Here is a 17,871-nt window from a genome sequence, read left to right as displayed (position 1 = left end):
GGGCGTAGGATGGCCTGGGTTTAAGCACAGCTCTTCCCCTGGCCTTGAGCAAATTCTTCACCTTTCCAAGTACAATTTCCTCACCTATAAACTGGGGATAATATAACAGTAACATTGCCTCAAGGTTTATTGTGTGGACCCAAAAAAAAAAGAAAATGAGCAAAACATTTGGCCCAACGCAGGGAGCATGGGTGGCATGAAAAACAAGTGTGATTATCATGACCCTTAAATCAAAGCTGCATATCGCTCCCAGCCTGCTTGAGGCTGGGCTGCCTCTCTGCTTCCTCACTGCCCAAGACCTGCAGGACAGAAGACAAAGCCAACTGCCAGCCCTCCTGGCTGCCAGCATGTGGGAGGAGGAGCTGGAGCTGGGGAGCCCAGGAGCCATTCTGGAAACCAGCCTGGAGCAGATTCCAAAGGCAGGTCCTCCTCAAAGCAGGCGCACTCGACCTCACAGCAGCCGGGACACTTTCAGTGGCCTTCTCCAGTTACTGACCAAAGCATGCCTGATCCACAGCCCCCGCTGGGGTTGTCTTTCTGCAATAGCTTTTCAGAACACCTGCAGAGCTCTGTGCTAAGTTAGAGAGCTTTGAGGGCTGGAGATGAAGCTGGTGGGAGAGACAAATGAAAGGGACAGCATCGCAGGGCCTCAGTGGCCCTCACTGCTAAGGGCAAGGGCCAGTCCTTTGCCGTGTGGCCGCCTGGCCCAGTGGAGTAGCCTCTCCTGTTCCTTCTCCTCTTGTCTTGTCTGTAAACATCTCCACAAGGGCCCACTGGGCCAAGCTCAGTTTGAGTCCCAGTATCCCCAGTTACTAGCTGTGTGGCCTTGGGCAATTTACTCAAGTTCTCTGTGCCTCAATTTCTTTGTTGTAAAATGCAGATGATGATACAGGTATTAGGTCAGAGTGTCACAAGGATTAAATGAATTAAAATTTGTAACGTGCTCAGAATAGAGGTCAGTGCAGACTAAGCACTATGTAAGAGTTAATTATTGGTCGCGCTGCTATCATTTGGACCCTGGCCCCAGTTATCTGGAGACAGCTTGCCCATTTGCCTGGCCTCAGGTCCATGCTTCTCAGCTCACTCATAAGGCAGAGCCCATGGGCGTCCTGCAGCTCTTTGCGGTAAACCTCGAGATGCTAAGCTGTTTCACCCCACGGTGTAGCTGAAAAACACCTCTGCAAGAGGAAAATGTGCTTCCATGGGCTCTTGCCCTTAACAAAACATGTGTTTCAGAGTTACTGCGGTTAGCTTTTTCTAAGTCTTGTTTTCATAGTCATAAAATTTCCAAAATTGAGCAAATGATATCCATTAACTTACTTCTGTCATATTAGAAGAGAAGCCTCTGTTCAGGCCACATTTGTTTTAATCCACAGGTAAACCCCAAGCTCTGGCCCAGCTCACCTAGCTGAAGCATTGGGCCCTGCCTGCCATGGGTCTGTCCCATGCTGGCAAGCTTTGTCATGCCCACTTTACCAAGGAGAACACTGAGGGACAGAAAAGAGCAGTCATTGTGCACAGTCTCCTGGTAAGTGCTGGGGCCGGAGCCTAACCTGTGAGGGGCCCTGGGCAGATTTCTCTCCCCTACAATCTTATGGGAAAGTGACCCCAGCAAGCAGCCCTGAATTCTGCCTCAGTCTGTCTTGGGCTGCAGTCCCCCACACATCCCAGTCAGGTCTGCTTCCTGACCTGCTGTAATGTCCACAACTGGTGCTGGCTTGGAATTCCTCTCATGCACAGAACCCCACATTGGGTCAGCTTCCCTGCCCAGGGACTCCCTGGGGCCAAACCCTTCCCAGTGCCCAGGGATCCCCCAGTGGACCTCAACCCAGGCCAGAAGCTGCAGGCATCACACAGTCCCTTCCCAGCCAGACCCTGTCAGACTCCACTGAAGCCTGTCCCATGACCCACCCTGTAGTCAGGGCTTGTCCCAGGCTGACCCTGGGCCTTTCAAAGCCCAGAGAAGCTGAGCTCTTCCTTTCTGCAATCCCGCCCTGCCCAAGATAGAGAATAGGCCAGAGCCACAGTGGACAAGCCAATCCTGTCACCTAACAGGAGATGCCGTGGGCTAGCATCACATGACATCCCAATCTCCCCTTGCCTCCTGGACAGCCTTCCCATGGGAGGAGGATGGTGCTGCAAATGTCAGTCTCTCCAAGCTTCTCCAGCCCCCTGAGGACCCAAGAGCTCAAAATGCCCCCAGCACAGCTGTCCTGTCCCACCCAGCCCCCCATCAGATCCCACCATGGTTTGGCAGCTCCTGAGCCTAATGCACATCAGGGGGCCACTGGCTACAACCTCAGTAGCACCTTAGTTTTGTGCCTGAAAACCAAACCAGCAACAGCTAACACCCAGTGTGAGTCCCCCCGCCAGAGGAAGCCCACCCTGGGGGCCAGCGGTTGGCTCAGGTAGCTCCCGCTGGGTGTCAATATCAGCCTTTAATCCCAGTTGGTGTTACGAACCAAGATCTCACAGCAGCTGTGAAAGGGACCTGATACTCCAGATGAGTACAATGAGTCATAGGCATACAAGCAACCCACCCAAGACACAAAACCACTGTGCACTGGGGACACAATTAGAACTAAGGCATATGTCCCAGAGCCTTTGCACGCAAAGTCCACCCTTCCAGTCCAGGGACCAATTCTGGCAAGCAAGTTTTCCGATTCCATTTGAAGAGTATTGTTACTGCTCAGCACTGGGGTCTGCCTGGTCCCAGTGTCTGTGGGGGCTCCGGACCTTCTCCACGAGGCACTGGGATGACTAACTGGACCTTTCTCAGGACATACTCACTGCCCCAGACTTACTGGTTCCTCAGAGGAAACAGAACAACACTTTGCCATCCAATGAAAATATGAACAAGAATGTCACCTATTAGGCCAGAGAGCTGAGCACAACGGCCACTTTCTGTCGACCTTGAAAATGGTCAACCCCCACCCCCACCCCATGCTCAAGTAAATGTAAATTTTACTTGAGTAAAATCTTGCTCTTGACATCTTGCCTGGAGTGTTACTCTCAGTCCCTCAACTGAAGTGGGGGCAGGGCATGGAGCATGGGGAAAAAGTGAGCTTCAGAGCTGACAGACCTGAGTGGACCTCCATTCTGGCTCTCTGCAGCTCTGCTCTTCCATGTTCTCATCCCTGAAATGTGGGCAATTACATCTCTCAGTTAAACTAACCTGGAATTCCAGCTTTAAGGACCCATCTCTGTGAGCTCCCTCAGGGCTGAGGCAGCAAGTCTGTTCAGAAGAGGGGTGTTGAACCCACAAGGCCGCACTAAGCTGGGATCCAGCCGGGATAGGCAGCCACGCACACCTCTGTCCAGAGACCACCCTGCCTCCCTGAGAACTCCTAACACCAACAACCATTTTTGTTACTATGATGTTTAAGTCGCCTCACAAAATAATCAAGCATGTTAAATGAAAGGAGTCCTTAGAATTGTCAGAGGTCAAACCCAATAGCCTGTGGGCTCATCTGCAGCCTGCAAGGGTGTTTTGTTTGCCCACACAGAGCTTTCAGTAGCTGCGAACTTTAAAAATTGGGATAGTTCACACAAAACCTACGATTTCTGAGTCCTCTGGGAAAGATCAGAAGATTCTACAACTTTCAGCTCTCATTCCCATGAGGCAATAATCAGATAAGATGAGAGGCCGCTGCTGCCTTTCAAGGACAGTTCACCAGGAAGAGCTAGAATTTGGGTTTTCAGCCCCCACATATAGTAGGTGGTCAATAAATGATAGTTGTTATTACCATTACTGATTATTTATTAGTGACTCAAGTCTACAGCATTCTGGTGCACTCTCCTGTCTGTGAGCTTGAAGCTGGGCACACAGGGGACATCATTCTGCATAACCCTCATATAGAAAGACTGATGGCTAGTGACAACACTCAAAGCCCTTATTCAGTATATCCTAAGCACTTCACATATATTACTATCTTATTCGATCCTCACAATAAGCCTAACAAGATTACTATCATCCCACTTTTGAAGATAGGGAAACTGAGACCCAGCCCAAGATCACCATGGCAGCAAGAGAGTCAGGATGCATGCCCAGGAGCCTGGCTGCATAGCCGGCGTCCCAACCAGGACTCCACAGGGCGGAGAGACGGAGGGCGGGGCCTCACCTTCACTCCACCGCGCCCCGCGAGTCCTCTAAGGACCGGCAGACTCCGGAGCCCCAGCACCCCCCTCAGCTGGCTGCACTTACGGTCAAGGCCATTGACGTAGCGCATGGTGACCTCACAGTGGCCCCACACCGCGCTAACCACCGGGTACAGCTTCTTGCCCTTGAGGCCACGGAAGGCCACGCCCAGGTACTGGCCGTCCACGACGAAGCTGAGCGTGCCCTCATCCATGTCCAGCACCACCAGCAGCGAGTCCGGCAGTGCGAAGGCCTCCTCAGGCCCCAGGAAGGCTGGGTAGGCCACCCCGGGCTGGTTCTTGCCGTCGTGGTAGAGGCGGCTGCGCCCCAGGTCCCAGCCCCACGACTCGGCGTCACTGCCCACCAGAGCCGTGTAGCCCACAGAGTGAAGGGGTGCCCGAGCCGTGGCCACACCAACTACGGCGTGGGTGCCACGCTGCCGGGCCGGCCAGCTGATCTGCCAGGCGTGCAGGCCGCGGGCATGGCCCACCTTGCCGCGGATGCCGTCGGTGCTCTGGGCCACGGGGTGCCGGTGGAAGGTGAGCCGGTCGTCATCCTTGACGAAGACGTTGAGCGAGCGGTCCTCAGGGTTCCAGGCGTGGCGCAGCTGAGCCGCCAGCCCCGCAGCAGGCATGTCCAGCAGCTGGTCCAGCCGCGCCGGCCGCCCGGGCTCCGTTCCCCGCAGCTCCAGCTTGGCTGGCCGCAGCCCCGGCTCTCTCACCTCCACCGACTTGAGGCTCCCTGAGAGCTTCTGGCCCATGGTTCACTGCCGCGAGGGGGCCGCTGCAGGCCGCCGCTACCTCGTGGGAGCTTCCGCTCCCTGCGGCCAAGGATGGGCCGCAGGGCTGGGGACCAGGCTTCTGGACCGCACTTCTCCACAGCCTCTACTGGGCTGGGGCAGGGGCCCAAGCTCCTGCAAGGAGGCAAAGGGCACGAGTTATTACAGAGACATTGACAGCAGGTTATGCCCATGCCTTGGCTGACCCCTTTGTGTGCATTAACAATAATAATAATTGACATAATAATCCCTGGCTTTTATCTAGTACTTGCCATATGCTAGACACTCTTCTAAACATCCTACATGTATTAACTCATTTAATCCTTGAGACCTCCTTGTAAGACATATAAATTATTATCCCCATTTTATAGATGAGAAAGCTAAAGGGCAGAGAGAAGGTAAGTAATTAAAGCTGCACAGCTGTTAAGGGGCTGAGCCAAGATTCACACTGAGGTCATCTGGCTTCAGAGTCTGTGCTTTGCTCTTAGAGCAGTCAGAGGCGATTTTATAAGGACTGAGCTCTGAGAAGTTAAGTGATGTGCCCCAGATCACAGCACCTGGAAAAGAACCCAGGAGCGTTTGGTTCCAGGGTACAAGCCCTGTGCTGGGAGCCGGAGTGCCCAGGAATGGAGGCCCCAGGGTATGGCCCACTGGTGCCCATCCCCGGCTGCCCTGGGGAGCTTAACTGCCATCTAGAGTACAGAGTAAGAATCTAGCAAGGTCACCCAGGGACAAGGAGTGAACACAGTCCACCATCTGAGGGTGGGGGGGATCTCTATGAGAAGGTGAGTGGGAGGCAGGGGCAGTAAGGGACCTGGTGTCCAGGCTCTGGAGCCAGAAGAATGGACCCCGATTCTACACCCCATCTCATAGCTGTGTGACCACAGGAAGGTCTCTTAGCCTCTCTGAGACTCCAGTTTCCGCATCTATAAAACGGGAATAAAATGCCTCCCTTTGGGTGGTGTGGGAATCTGAGAAACAATAATATGAAGGGCCAGGCCTGAGACTCTGTGGACAGGCTTTCCTCTCTAGCTCTATCCTCTGGGCATCTCACACACACCCCTTTCCTCGGGGTGGGCAAGCACTTTCTGTAGGCATATAAACATGCTTGAAAACATTGACCCCAGACAACTCCTCTGAGGCAGGATCCCAGTTTTCAGGGAGGTCTGGGCCACCACCAGTAGGAGACCTGCTAGAACCCAGGGTGCTTGGGCCACTTGGACAGGCCCTGGATGTGGGGAGAGATGGGGAGGTGAGCCTGCAGCCTGTCCAGAGCAGAGCCGTGCACCTTCCCTTCTCTGGCCTAAGAGCTGCTGGGCTCAAAGCAGCTTCCCCTGAGGTAGACCAGGTGACAGGCATTTTTCAAGCCCTGCCCTGCTTGGCCATGACCTCCCACCCAAACTGCGGCACACTCCCAATCAGAGTCCAGGTGGAGAAGCAAGGAACGCCACTGCCACACAGCACAGGCAGGTGTACTGTGGATTTCTTCCTTAACCCGCTTATTTTACTCTCAACTCCCATTTTCTTTCCTTTCTATTTCAGACCGCAGCTTCAGTTCATGCCAACCCTCTCCAGCAGCTCTTGCTAATGTTTAACCAGAGAATACCAGAACACATAAACATTTGCAACACGGGACAGTTCTCAGATAGCAGAATACTCCTCATTTTCCAAGTCATCCAAAATAAAGGAGGAATAGAAACAAATACAAATTCTATCTTTGGCAAAATTGGAACACATTGTAACCCAAACCACAGCTTGTAAGGAAAGGCTGCCAAAAACTGTAAAGGGCTGCCACAAGCATGAAGCTCCAAAAGGGTGTGAGAAAGCACCTGAAGAAGACACCTGTGGCTTCAGATAAAGCTGGCAGGACCTGGCGCTCCCTGAAGGATAAAACTTCATGAGCAATTCCTAAACAGGAACAATGGTCTGGCAGAGGGAAGCTGCCTCTGACACCTGAGGGGAGAGGGCACACAGGGCTAACAAAGAAAATCACACGCCTGCTGTCCCCACAGGAAGCAGTGTGTCCGTGAGGCAGGAGAAGGGCCTGCAGTGGGATAAGGCCACAGCTGCACATCGCTGCTGTCCGGGTAGACGCAAGGCTAAAAGAAATCATCACCACAGTCCTGTGAACAAAGTTACATGGACCCAAGGAGCAATCCTGCTCCTCTAAAATACTTTCTGTATTCCTCAAAGGTACCTCCTCTACATGCATCCCCTGCAAAATGCTGATCCAAGAAAGTTTACCTCTTTCAAAGGGCAAGTAGCTCACATTCCCATAACAGAGGAAAAGAACAGGAAAAAAATAATGCAAACTAGGAAAATGCACCAGGAAAAAGCTATCACAAAGCAGACAAAAATTACAACCAAATTTGTGAACTAATTTTATGATCACTTATTTCAGAAGAGCAATGACTAGTACAGTTGGAAAAAAAAGATATTTTACATAGTTATAAAGGCAACCTCCAGAGGAAGTAAAAATAAAATACAAAGCTTTCAAATTGTCAGGAAGAGCACAACACAAAATAAAACAGACTATACACTGAAAGATTTTGCTTTAAGAGGCAATTGAAACAAAAAAAACAAAGACATAAAATACGATAATAAAGCTAAAACCAAAATACTAGCTATCGATGAATGGCATGTAAACTGCTAAAAAGAAAAGATTCTAAGATTGGGGGACAAGACAAAACCCCCAGCCATATGCTACATAGAAGAGACATCTCCAAAAAGAAGTGATTCGACAATGTTGAAAATAAAGGCAGGGCAGGTATAGATAGACCAGATAAGAGCTACCTCAAAAGTAAGCAGGCCCTATAATCTTAATATTAGGCAATGAAGTTGCACTCAGGAAAAGCAATTTTAAATTAGACAAAGAAGAATAACTTTAAAACAATAAAGAATGCAATTCACAATTGAAGAGCTAACACACTAATCACAGAGCCAAAATTCAGAGCAAAAGCTACAGGAAACTACTAGGACAGAGAGGCAAACAGTAGAGGCAGGTGATTTTAATGCACCTTTTAGCACACGGCAGATCAGAGAAATGAAATTAAGACAAAAAAGTCAAAGTTGCATAACTAATAAGACACATTTAATTGATGTATATATCAAAAAATACCCCATATATTAGGTCACAAAGAAAACCTCATGAAAAAGCAGAAATAATACAAAATCTGATAACACAAAAGAAAAACTCTAAATTCATCACAAAATTATGGATATAAAACCCTACTGCTTCGACATTTTCTAAAGCTCACTCTTAAACAACCCAGATAAAAACAAATCTACATAGAAGTTATAGAATATCTAGAAAATAAGAAAGAGCTTCAGTTTCCCAGTCTGTTGAAATGGGACTATAGGTGCCTTTATGTAACTTACAAAAGCGACAGATTCCAATCTTCCCCTGCCTCACAGGCAGGTACCCTTGGGCAGCCTCTACAAACTTAGAGTGAAGCCCTGGGTGAGTGTCTGTTCTACTGATTGAATCCCCACTATGCACCTTGCACCTCACACATTATCTTGCTTATTTCTCATAATCTGGTTGAGGCTCAAGGACTTGGGTGAAGGTCATAGATTAGAGAAAAGCAGGGGACTGGGGAACTGAGGCTCCATGAGGAAGGAGGCTGACCAAAGGTTCATGGTTGAGAGATGGCAGAGCTGTTCTCACCCTGGGTCGTTTGCACCCAAAGTCCCCATTGCCTCTGCTGCCCTGGGCTTTCTCCGTCACTGGCCTTAGCTCTCAGCACTCACTCTGTGCCAGGCTGTGTGACAACTGCACTGCAAGAACTACAGAGCACGTGTGCCTTTATTCAAAAGAGGTAACAGGCTCGGAGGGAGTGGCCCAGGGCCATGGCAGGACAAGCCTGTGCTCTCCCATCTTCTTTGATGCTGTTGAGAACAGGGCCTCTCTGCGGGGACAGCTCTCCAGGGCCTACCAAGACGTTTCTAAGGGAAACTGCTGTATCCTTGTACACAGCCATGCCAACCTTGGAGTTACTGTTGTTCAAACACCTTAATGTGCTTCAAAGCAAGAGCCATACAGTAGCCCCAGAAGGAAGTGCTGGGTTACTGAGGACAAAGTGCCCTCCCACTTGGCTCTAGTCTCAGGGCATCAAGAGCACTGCCCATATCAATGGTGGGCAGGGATACCAACAGCTGCCCCCCCTGGGGGTGTGGCAAGGCAGACATATGACAGCTCCTTTGCTGCTCCCCCACGGACAGGGGCTACAGAGGAAAGCTCACGTCCCCTAATGGCCATCTCCTACATATATATATATAAAACCAAGGGCAGGGTCTGAATCCCTGTTGTCCAGTGGGCCCTGGGCAAGGTCTTAACTCTTTCAGACTCATCTGAAAAGGGCTGCTAAGTTCGTGCTAACCTTGCCTGCCTTTGCAAGGATCAGGGTAGACATCTATAAAGTCTGGAATGGCACAGGGCACCCAGAAGGCACCCAGTAAATGTTAAGTCCTCCTTTAAATGGTGCATGCCCTCCAATGTTGCCAATTTACCACCTGTGTGCATCCTAAAGAAACAACCATGATTATGCACTAGGATGCAGCTACAGAAGCCAAGGGCAGAGTGGTTCACAGCAGCAAGAATGCAGATCAACGTAAATGCTCACCAATAGAGGTTGACATCCTGTTGCCCTGAGCCCCCAGCCCCTAGCCCTGATCCTGGCCTACGGTGAGAGCTCGAGTCCACTAACCCCAGCCCCGCCCTCAGTCCTTGCCCTGAGAAGCTCTGGCCCTTACAGTCTCCCACCACTGGTGACAGAATTAACAAAGGAGTCAAAGAGGGGATGAGTAGCTTGGTCTAAGTCCCTTGGAACCTGTCAAGGACATTGGTCAGGATTGGAAAGGAGGGACAGAATGACCAGCTGATGACAGGCTCAGGGACGGAGCTGGGAGAAAGGGAGTCACACACGCAGAGCCCCATTCCCTGAACTGGCCACAGGCCGGTCTTCTTGTCTTTGTCCAGGGGAGCAGGGCCCTAGTCCTTCCTTCCTCATCACCCCAAACCTGCCTGTGAGCTCCACCTCGTCAGGAAGCCTCCCCTGACCCACCAGGCCTTGAGGGGCCTGCCTGTACCTCTGTGTACCCCAAGCCAGCCAGGTCTTCCTGGTCCTGCTGCCCTGCTTTTTGCTACCCCAAGGAGTGTTCCTCTGAGGACAGGAAGCTTTCACTGGACTTCCCCACACCCCCACCCCCGGCCCCCACCACTGACAGGGGCACAGCACTTTAAAGACAGGGCAGAGCACACTTTTGGGTGTGGAGAGGAGACACTGGGCTTTGGGGAGGTCTCATTTTCTGCTGTTTTTAGAGGATACAGCAGGGAAAGGGCCAGGGCTGGAGTCGGGAGATGAGTTCTGCCACTAACACTGTCACCACCTCTGAGCACTTTTCCCTGGATCTACTCTGTCCTTTTGTCAGATTCTGCTGTGCACCCTTCCTGCTTCCAGTCCTCATGTTATTCATTCAACAAATACTTAGTGGGTGCCTGCCATGTGTCAGACTCTGTGCTGTTGAGAACTAGCGACACAGCTATGGCCAAGTCAAGCTTAGCCCCTGCCTTCTTTCTGCAGCTGGAAGGAGTGGGCCCTTGTCACATTTTTCTTCTTGTCTCCACCACACAATGCACCACTGGGCCAGGCACACAGGAGATGCAATAGAATCTAACTTCCTGATAGGAATAATCGTTGCTCAACCCAGCAAACAGAGGACATACTGAGCAATGCCTAAGAGTGCTCATCACATTCCCCCCAAACCAAACTTAATTTCTTAGTCCATGCTTGGATGGGGATGCTTAATGACATTATGCAGCAGGATCCGTCCTGGGGCTTCACTGATGGCTGAGCAAGAAAACAGAAACTCACATTGCCAACAGCCTTTCCCAGGACTCTGATTAGTGCTGCATCCTGACAGGGAAACGAGGATATGTGAAGCATTATAATCACCGAGCTTAAGGAGCCTCGGTGATTTTCAAAATGTGACACTCAGTCTTCAGAGGACCAGACCTGAAATCCCATTCTTGGAGGCCTGTCTGGCTGCATGACAGACAGCCGCAGGAACTGGTAATGACTGGGTGAAATGCCCACCCTTTGGCTTCAGACTTGCTGGTAAGGGGTGGGTGAGGATTTCATTCCTTCTTCTATCCAGCCTAATGATGCCTCCCTGGGGATCTGAAGCTACAGGAACGTGTAAGACCCCATGGATTCTCTGCAGGAAGAGCTCACACCAGAGGGAGTATGACAAAGACCCACTGACAGGTCTGAATAACAACAAGGACTGTGAAAAGCATTTTGATACCACTTGAATTCCTTTAATAGACTGCATATTGCTTTCAAATACATACCACAGCACTTGTAAAATGTAAAGCTGATCCAGTCATGCTCCCCGTTGAAAATCCACCACAGGCTCTCCAGGGCTATCAGGATAAAGTGCCGACTCCTAACCCCAGCCCTCCCAAAATGCTCCGAGATGCTTCACCAGCCCGTTGTCCTCAGTGAACCCTTTCCTGCATCCCTGCCACTCTGCCTGAATTTCCCTACAGGTACACGTGGACTGGCACATCCATGCCCTGACATGCTGTGGCCTTCGTCCCTGCACATCCCCTGCACGCCCCCTCCATGCACACATCTGGGTAATGCATTCAGCTCAGGAGTCAACACTCTGAGGAGGGCCCCCACCTCCAACCTTGTGCTCTCAGGGCCCCTGTACCTGTCCCCACCCTGGACTTGGCACATGGGGCCATGATGTCTCCTTAGAAGCCTCCTTCCCACCAGATAGGGGACAACTCACGAGCAGGACGGGGCCTCCTCACTGGAGACCCCAGGACTCTTCACGGCTCTGGCTCAGAGAAAGTAGTGGTGCACAGGCATGGGCAAACGACTGCAAGCAGCCTCCTGCTGCACGAGAACTTCACTGAGGTGTGAGCTGGGAGTGCAGCATTCCATGAGCTCCAGCAACTCATTTCATGTCTTCATTCCTCAGTTTTTGTCTCTGTGCAATGATGCCAGTGCTACCCACTGAGCCTGGTTCAACTGGGAACTTTTTAAGATTTTCTTAGTACAACTGTTAAGTAGAGAGGCTGTTTTATTAAAAGATACTCAGTCAGCATGAATCCACCATTGAACTGAAGAACCTCCGAGGTTCTAGGCATAGACATCCATTAGCTTTTCCCTCTATACACATGCACGGAGCTCATGCTGCAGCTGGCTAGGCAAGCCCTTTCTTCCCGAGGGCCCACTAAGAAAGCCATCTGTCCAGGTCCAGGTGGAACCGTCTCATGCCTGTCTGCCTGGAGCGTGAATCAATGAGGCTTCCCCGAGCTCCCCTTGTGGAGTTTCCATGGGAATCCTCCCACACGTAACTGAGCCAGAAACCCTTCCCCACCCTCCAACCCCCAAGGTGGGATCTCTGGTCGTCAGCCAGTGAAAAGAGCAGGGGATGGAATGAAGAAGACTTGCTGGGTGGTGACTGGGCCAGCACGCTCTGCAAAGTCATTTGAAAGAGACATACCTCCCAGGCAGCAAGGCCAGGGGCCCTATTTGCACATACAGGCCCAGCAGGCCTGGTCACCACTGCAGCTGTCCCTAGGCCCAGACTGCTTCAGGCACTGGGAGTTGTTCTGTGGGACAGCTGGCTTCGGTGAGGCCCAGCATGGCTCAGACTGGGGCAAGGCTGCAAGAAAGAGGATGGGGGAGGGTACTGCATAATGGGACCCTCTTGGGAAAACATCTATAAAGAAAGCACAATAATCTTCATGTCCCGCCCTCATTTAGCTCCCAAGCTGAACTTTGTCCATTGGTATAACTGGTTATCTGAAAACTCAGGATGCCTGAAAGAAAAGCAAAACTGTTTACACCTCAGACTTGATCTTGGAAATCATTAACAAGGACCTGCTAGGATTTCTGAAGGTTCCTTTGTTAAACCTGAGGTGTCTCTGGGAGAATTTTTGAGACAAGAGGCGAGGGATGAGGGAGGAAGAGAGGGAGAGGGGATGATGAGGAAGCAGGGACACAGAGAGACCCAGAGAGAAAGAAGGGAAAGAGGGCCAGGTGGGAGGGAACCAGTCAGCCCCAAGAACCAGCGTGACTTGCATCTCACAGCATGTGGCTGACAGGTGAAATGTCTCTGGGGCTTAGGTGATTGGAACAAGCCCTACTCCTTTCTGGAGAAGGCAGAGCTCAGGTTTCACCACCATGATGATATTTCACAGCACAAAATGCCAGGTGGGTAGCTTTGGAGCTGCTCCGGGCCTCTGCCTACACCAGCATATGCAGGTGCGGCCAACTCCTGGCTCCAGAACCCACCTTGTCTGCCTCATCAGTGGAGCACCCCCCAGGTCACATCTTCTGCTCCTGCTCCTCACTCTCTCCATGTGTCTTTTTTTATTTCCAGCCCTGTGTGGATTCTTCCAAACTGGGTGTCCAGTCCTGCCTTCTCTCCTCAGCACCAAACCCACCTATCTGGAAGCCTCTGACCACCCCAGACTAGGTGTTCCTCTGAACAGCCTTGTAAAGCCAGATGGCCTCTTTCCACCACAGCCTCCTTCTGTGGGCATGTCCACCCTCTCCAGAGGCCCTATTTGCATTTCCAGACATCAGACATCTGGAAGTCCACAGGCACCTGAGAATCTACACATCCAAAGCTGAACTTGGCTTCTTCCCTCTCTGGCGTACCAGGTTCCTCTCTGCATGCCTCGCTTCTGCTGGGGATCCCCCTGTCTCTCCATCTCCCTCACTCAATGCCTTCAGTGCTCTCTCAGATCACACCTTGCCCAGATTACTGCAGTAATCTTCTAACAGGGCTCCCTGACTTCAGACTGTGTCCCCCAACCCACCCTCCACATTTATGAATTTGTTTTTAAAAATGACTACAAAGCAAAGATTTGTGGTAACTTTCTCCAGGTCCCAACACCCATCCTGATTTTCCATATCAAGTGACCTGTTCTAGCTTGGGGGGAGCGGGGGTTGCCGGAGACCCTTCATTTCTGTACCAACAGAGAATGGACCTTTCAAGAGCCTGGCTAGGTAACAACAGGCAGGCAACTCAGGGAAAGTTAAGTAGCCCCGGCATGGTGAGTACTGGGTCTTTTCCTAAGTGGTGAGGAACTCTGCCCTGGCTCAGGCCTTGGACACTTCCTGGGATAGGAGTGAAGCCCTCCGGGGACAGGCCTCCTATGAGGAGGTGGAGTCAGTCTTAAGGAAAGACAGGGGGAAAAGTAGTCTAGGCAGAGAAATAGCAAATAAAGAAGACCGTGGAGTGCTGGAGCAAAAGGCCAGGGAGGGGAAAGTAATGAGAGGAAAATGGTGAGAAAGGAGTGGGGGGCACAGTAACCAGGACTGGAGGGCCTTGGCAGTGTCTAGATTTTACTCCATGGAGTGCTGAGGTCGTTCTAAGAAAGGAAGGGTCTTGATCTACTTATATTTTTTAAAGATGTTTCTGAAAAATGCTTATTACTCTTTGCTAATCCAGTACATGAAAAATTGTATATTATTGTAGTTATAACTTGCATTTTTCTTATTGAGTGACATAGAGTGTCTTGTCACATGTTTAAGTGTTATTTTGATTTTATTTTGTGTATATGAACTGTTTATGGTCTCTGTCCATTCTTGGTCCTTTGCTCGCTAACTTGAGGAAACTTTTTAAAAACATTTTTTCATTAAAGTATCATTGATATACAATCTTATGATGGTTTCTCATAAATAAAACAGTGGTTTCAACATTCACCCATATTATCAAGTCCTCATACCCTCTATTGTGGTCACTGTTGAGCAACCTTTTACACATTAAAGAGATGAGTCTTTGTGATAGGAGCTGCAATTCCTTCCCCAATTTGTCATCTGTCTTTTGGCTGTTTGTGGGGTGTCTTTTCCCTGAAGATTTTCCTTTTATATAATTGGCATATATATAACTGATTTATATCATTTCAGATAATTATCAATCTTTGAAACAAAATAGAAATAGACACCGGAGAGATATTTGAGTGCAATGGCTGGCAAGTTAGATATTGTTTGTTTGCAAAAGATAGCTTAAATTCCTTTTATTGCTACTTTTTATGGGAGTAACAAATGGAATTAATCAGAAGGTACATGTATCAGAGGAATATGTTCTTATATAAAGAACGTTTGCATCATGCTACTGACACTCTTTCTACCAACTCTGTTAATCAGGAGCACTTTTTAAAAAATGAAGGTCGTGGGGGATGCGGAGAGATTTGCCATCAGCCTAAGTGATGGTCGGAGGACAGAGGTGCCAAGGTGGGGGAAAAGTGATGGAGAGACTGGGTGAGGCGCAGTGTACTGATTTTCTCTTCCTCTGGTGCAGTAACCTGGGGAAGAGGGCGGGCAGATTTTCCTTTTAACAGCGTTTCCCTGAGGCTCAGGTACAACATTTCACTTCTTCCTGATTTGGGCTCATCAGATTCATGGAACAGAAGGTGCGTGGAAGAATGGAGGCTCCGAAGAGGAGAGACCTCCTACCTTCACCCTCATAACTTCCCCAGAAGGAGAATTGGACAGGCTTGGAAACTGAGGTGAGAGGTTAGAGTACTTGCCCAAGGTCATACCGCGGGCTGCAGGTGGAGGCGGAATTCGAACTCGGGCCCGAATCCAGAGTCAAGAGGTCTCCACCTCTTCTGGACAGCGGTGCGGAAGTGCCCTCCTCTCCCGCCCAGTCCACAGCAGCCCACGCGCGGCCCTCCGGGAGGCGGGAGCAGCCACTCTCTCCGCTTCTCCAGCCAGGGAGGGGTCCTGCGCTCGGCGTCCTCTCCTGGCTCGCAGCCGGTGGCGCGTTTTGGGCTTCCCAGGCAGACACATTTGCCCGCGCTCCAGACTCTGGCCTCCTCCCTCCTTCCCTGAGCTCCCACCCCGCTCGCCGCTCGCGACCCCCTTCCCTTCCTGAGCACCGCTAAGTTTCACTCCAAGCAAGGCCACGAACTAACTGGCCCCTAGCAGCGCTCGGGCGGGGCGACCAGCCTCCCTAGCCCAGCGTCGGGGGTAACCGGTAACCACTTCAGCAGCGCCAACTTGCGTTGCAGGCACTTGAATTCCACCGCTCCGAATCACCCCCACCCCTGACGAACAGACCTCCAGAATTTACTTCTCCCATTATAAATACAGATGAGGTTGCTGCTGAAGAGCCGGAAACTTGGATGACATGCTTGGACTCACACAGCTAATAATACCAGGTAACATTTGATCGAGTTTTTCCTATGTGGCAGGCACGGGTCTACGCACGTTACAAGCACCGCCCCATAGATCCTACCTATGAAACGCGTACCATTACCATCCCCATCCTACGGATGAGGAAACCGAGGTTTGGCGCCTTGCCCAAGGTCACCCAGCCAGGGAATGACGTATCTTAGACCCAAACCCAGTCCGTGTTTTAGGGGAGGCGGGGGGAGAGTGGAGGGCAGGGTTTTGTGCGGTCTCCGTTACGCAGAGAAGCAGTAGCTTCCCATCAGGGGCCGTTCCCAAACGCCCCAATGCTGTGAGCAAACCGCCCAGCTGGGACTGCCACGGCAGGCAGAGAGGAATTCCCAGGGACCCGGACGGGACCCACGCCAGGAGCGCCGGCGGCGGCGAGTATCCGCCCGCATGCGGTCCGCGCGGCCAGCTCTCAGCTCCCGGCTCCGCGCCTCGCCAGGCGCTGGATAATACTCACCATAAACGGGAGGGCGAGCGCCTGCCCCGGAGGAAGAGCCTGCGCTGGCAGGTCCTGGACTTCTCGGAGAGACGTCTGTCGCCGCCGCCCACTCAGGGGCGCCCGCGCGACCCCCGGAGATGCTGGCTTGCTCCCCGGCGCCAGGGGCGCGCCCGGCAGGGTGGCCTGGAGTTGGAGCGTTCTTGGGGAAGTTGGCGCTCCGGCGAGGCGGGAGGGCGCGGGAGGTCGGGTGGGAGTGGGGAGGCGCCTTCCTGCGCGGATCCCGGGGGCGCGCCAAGGCCCGAGCTCCAGCGGTTCCGAAGCTCCGCGCCCGACGCGGAGGGCGCCGAGTCCAGAGCTCAGGGCTCACGGGCCGCGCCTCGGCCGCCGGCTGCTGAGGCGCCCTGCCTTTTCCCCCGCGCCCTGGGTGCACGCAGCGGTGGCTGGCGCTGGAGGCCGGGCCGGGACTGCGGTGCTCCCATCTCCCTCCCCAGGGGCCGGGAGCCTTTGTGCGCGGGGCGCGCCGGCCGCCGCGGTCAGCTCTGGATGCTGCAGCCGCCGCCGCCTCCCCACGCCCTCCGCCGCCGCCGCCGCTGCCCGCTCCCCGCTTTCTCTGCCGGCCGGGAGGCTGCAGCTGAAAGCCGATCCGGCTGAGCTCATCCCAGAAGGCCACTAATCCAATAGCCGCGGAAGGCGCGGCCGCCGGGAACGCCCCTTCCCCCACCATCCCGCGCCCCGGCCCGTCCCAGCTCCGGCCGCTGCCGGCGCCGCCACCTTCCCGAGGCCACCAGCTGGCGGGAGAGGGAAGTGGAGCCCGCGCCCGCGCCCGCGCCCCAGGGCCAAGTCGGCGCGGTCGCCGCGGTCGCCATTCACCCACCCGCCTGCCGGCGCACTCCCTCTGTCACGTACTCATTCTTGCGCGCGGGCCCTCCCCCATTCATTCAAGTGCGCCGGGAGCTCCGGGGTGGGTGTCCCGAGGGGGAGGAGACACCCCCAGTCACTCGGCAGCTTTGGTGTCTTTACCCAACGCACGTGGGAAATAGCTGCCCGGGAAAGAGTATGGTTTAATAGCTTCTTCCTCAGACACGTGTCCACACTTTATTTTTTAAGATCAGGCTCCAAGTCCTCTTTTTAAGTCCAATTTCACACCACACCTGCTTCACGGAGCCTTCCCCGCACACCCGAGGCTCAGGAAGGTAGTCTCGGCTCTGCTGGCTACCAGCGCCGACGGTGGGCGCGTCACTGCGAGCCTGAGCCGAGAGATGAGGAAGAGGGCGTGGCCAGGGAGGAGGCTTAGGGTACTTCTGGC

At 52.5% G+C, this 17,871-nt stretch overlaps 2 protein-coding genes across 2 annotated transcripts in view; both read right to left on the bottom strand.

Annotated features, from left to right (window-relative positions):
- SPSB4 (splA/ryanodine receptor domain and SOCS box containing 4) overlaps nucleotides 1-5,032 on the bottom strand; it is a 69,904-nt gene extending 64,872 nt beyond the window's left edge. Inside the window, exon 1 of the mRNA XM_036920766.2 lies at nucleotides 4,205-5,032. Within this exon, the coding sequence (XP_036776661.2) occupies nucleotides 4,205-4,898 (694 nt within the window). The 5' untranslated portion in view covers nucleotides 4,899-5,032. The remainder of the gene's footprint in view (nucleotides 1-4,204) is intronic.
- On the bottom strand, nucleotides 4,892-17,448 carry LOC130682800 (spidroin-2-like). Its single transcript, XM_057497739.1, has 2 exons — nucleotides 16,584-17,448; nucleotides 4,892-5,051 (listed from the first exon to the last, which is right to left on the bottom strand). The coding sequence occupies exons 1-2, from the start codon at nucleotides 17,287-17,289 to the stop codon at nucleotides 5,023-5,025; spliced, it is 735 nt and encodes a 244-aa protein (XP_057353722.1). The 5' UTR covers nucleotides 17,290-17,448; the 3' UTR covers nucleotides 4,892-5,022.
- Nucleotides 17,449-17,871: the final 423 nt, after the last annotated feature.

The sequence above is a fragment of the Manis pentadactyla genome, chromosome 1, assembly GCF_030020395.1.
Source record: "Manis pentadactyla isolate mManPen7 chromosome 1, mManPen7.hap1, whole genome shotgun sequence".
Lineage (NCBI taxonomy): Eukaryota > Metazoa > Chordata > Mammalia > Pholidota > Manidae > Manis > Manis pentadactyla.
Note: the sequence above shows the minus strand (reverse complement) of the source record. Positions and strands in the feature narration are given on the sequence as shown.

What these genes read in the sequence shown, in the direction of transcription:
- LOC130682800 (XM_057497739.1), bottom strand. Translation starts at nt 17,289, where the DNA reads ATGGTGGGGGAAGGGGCGTTCCCGGCGGCCGCGCCTTCCGCGGCTATT. An exon ending in CGCTCGCCCTCCCGTTTATG is followed by an intron (nt 5,052 to 16,583) that starts GTGAGTATTATC and finishes GCCTCCTTGCAG; the next exon opens with GAGCTTGGGCCCCTGCCCCA.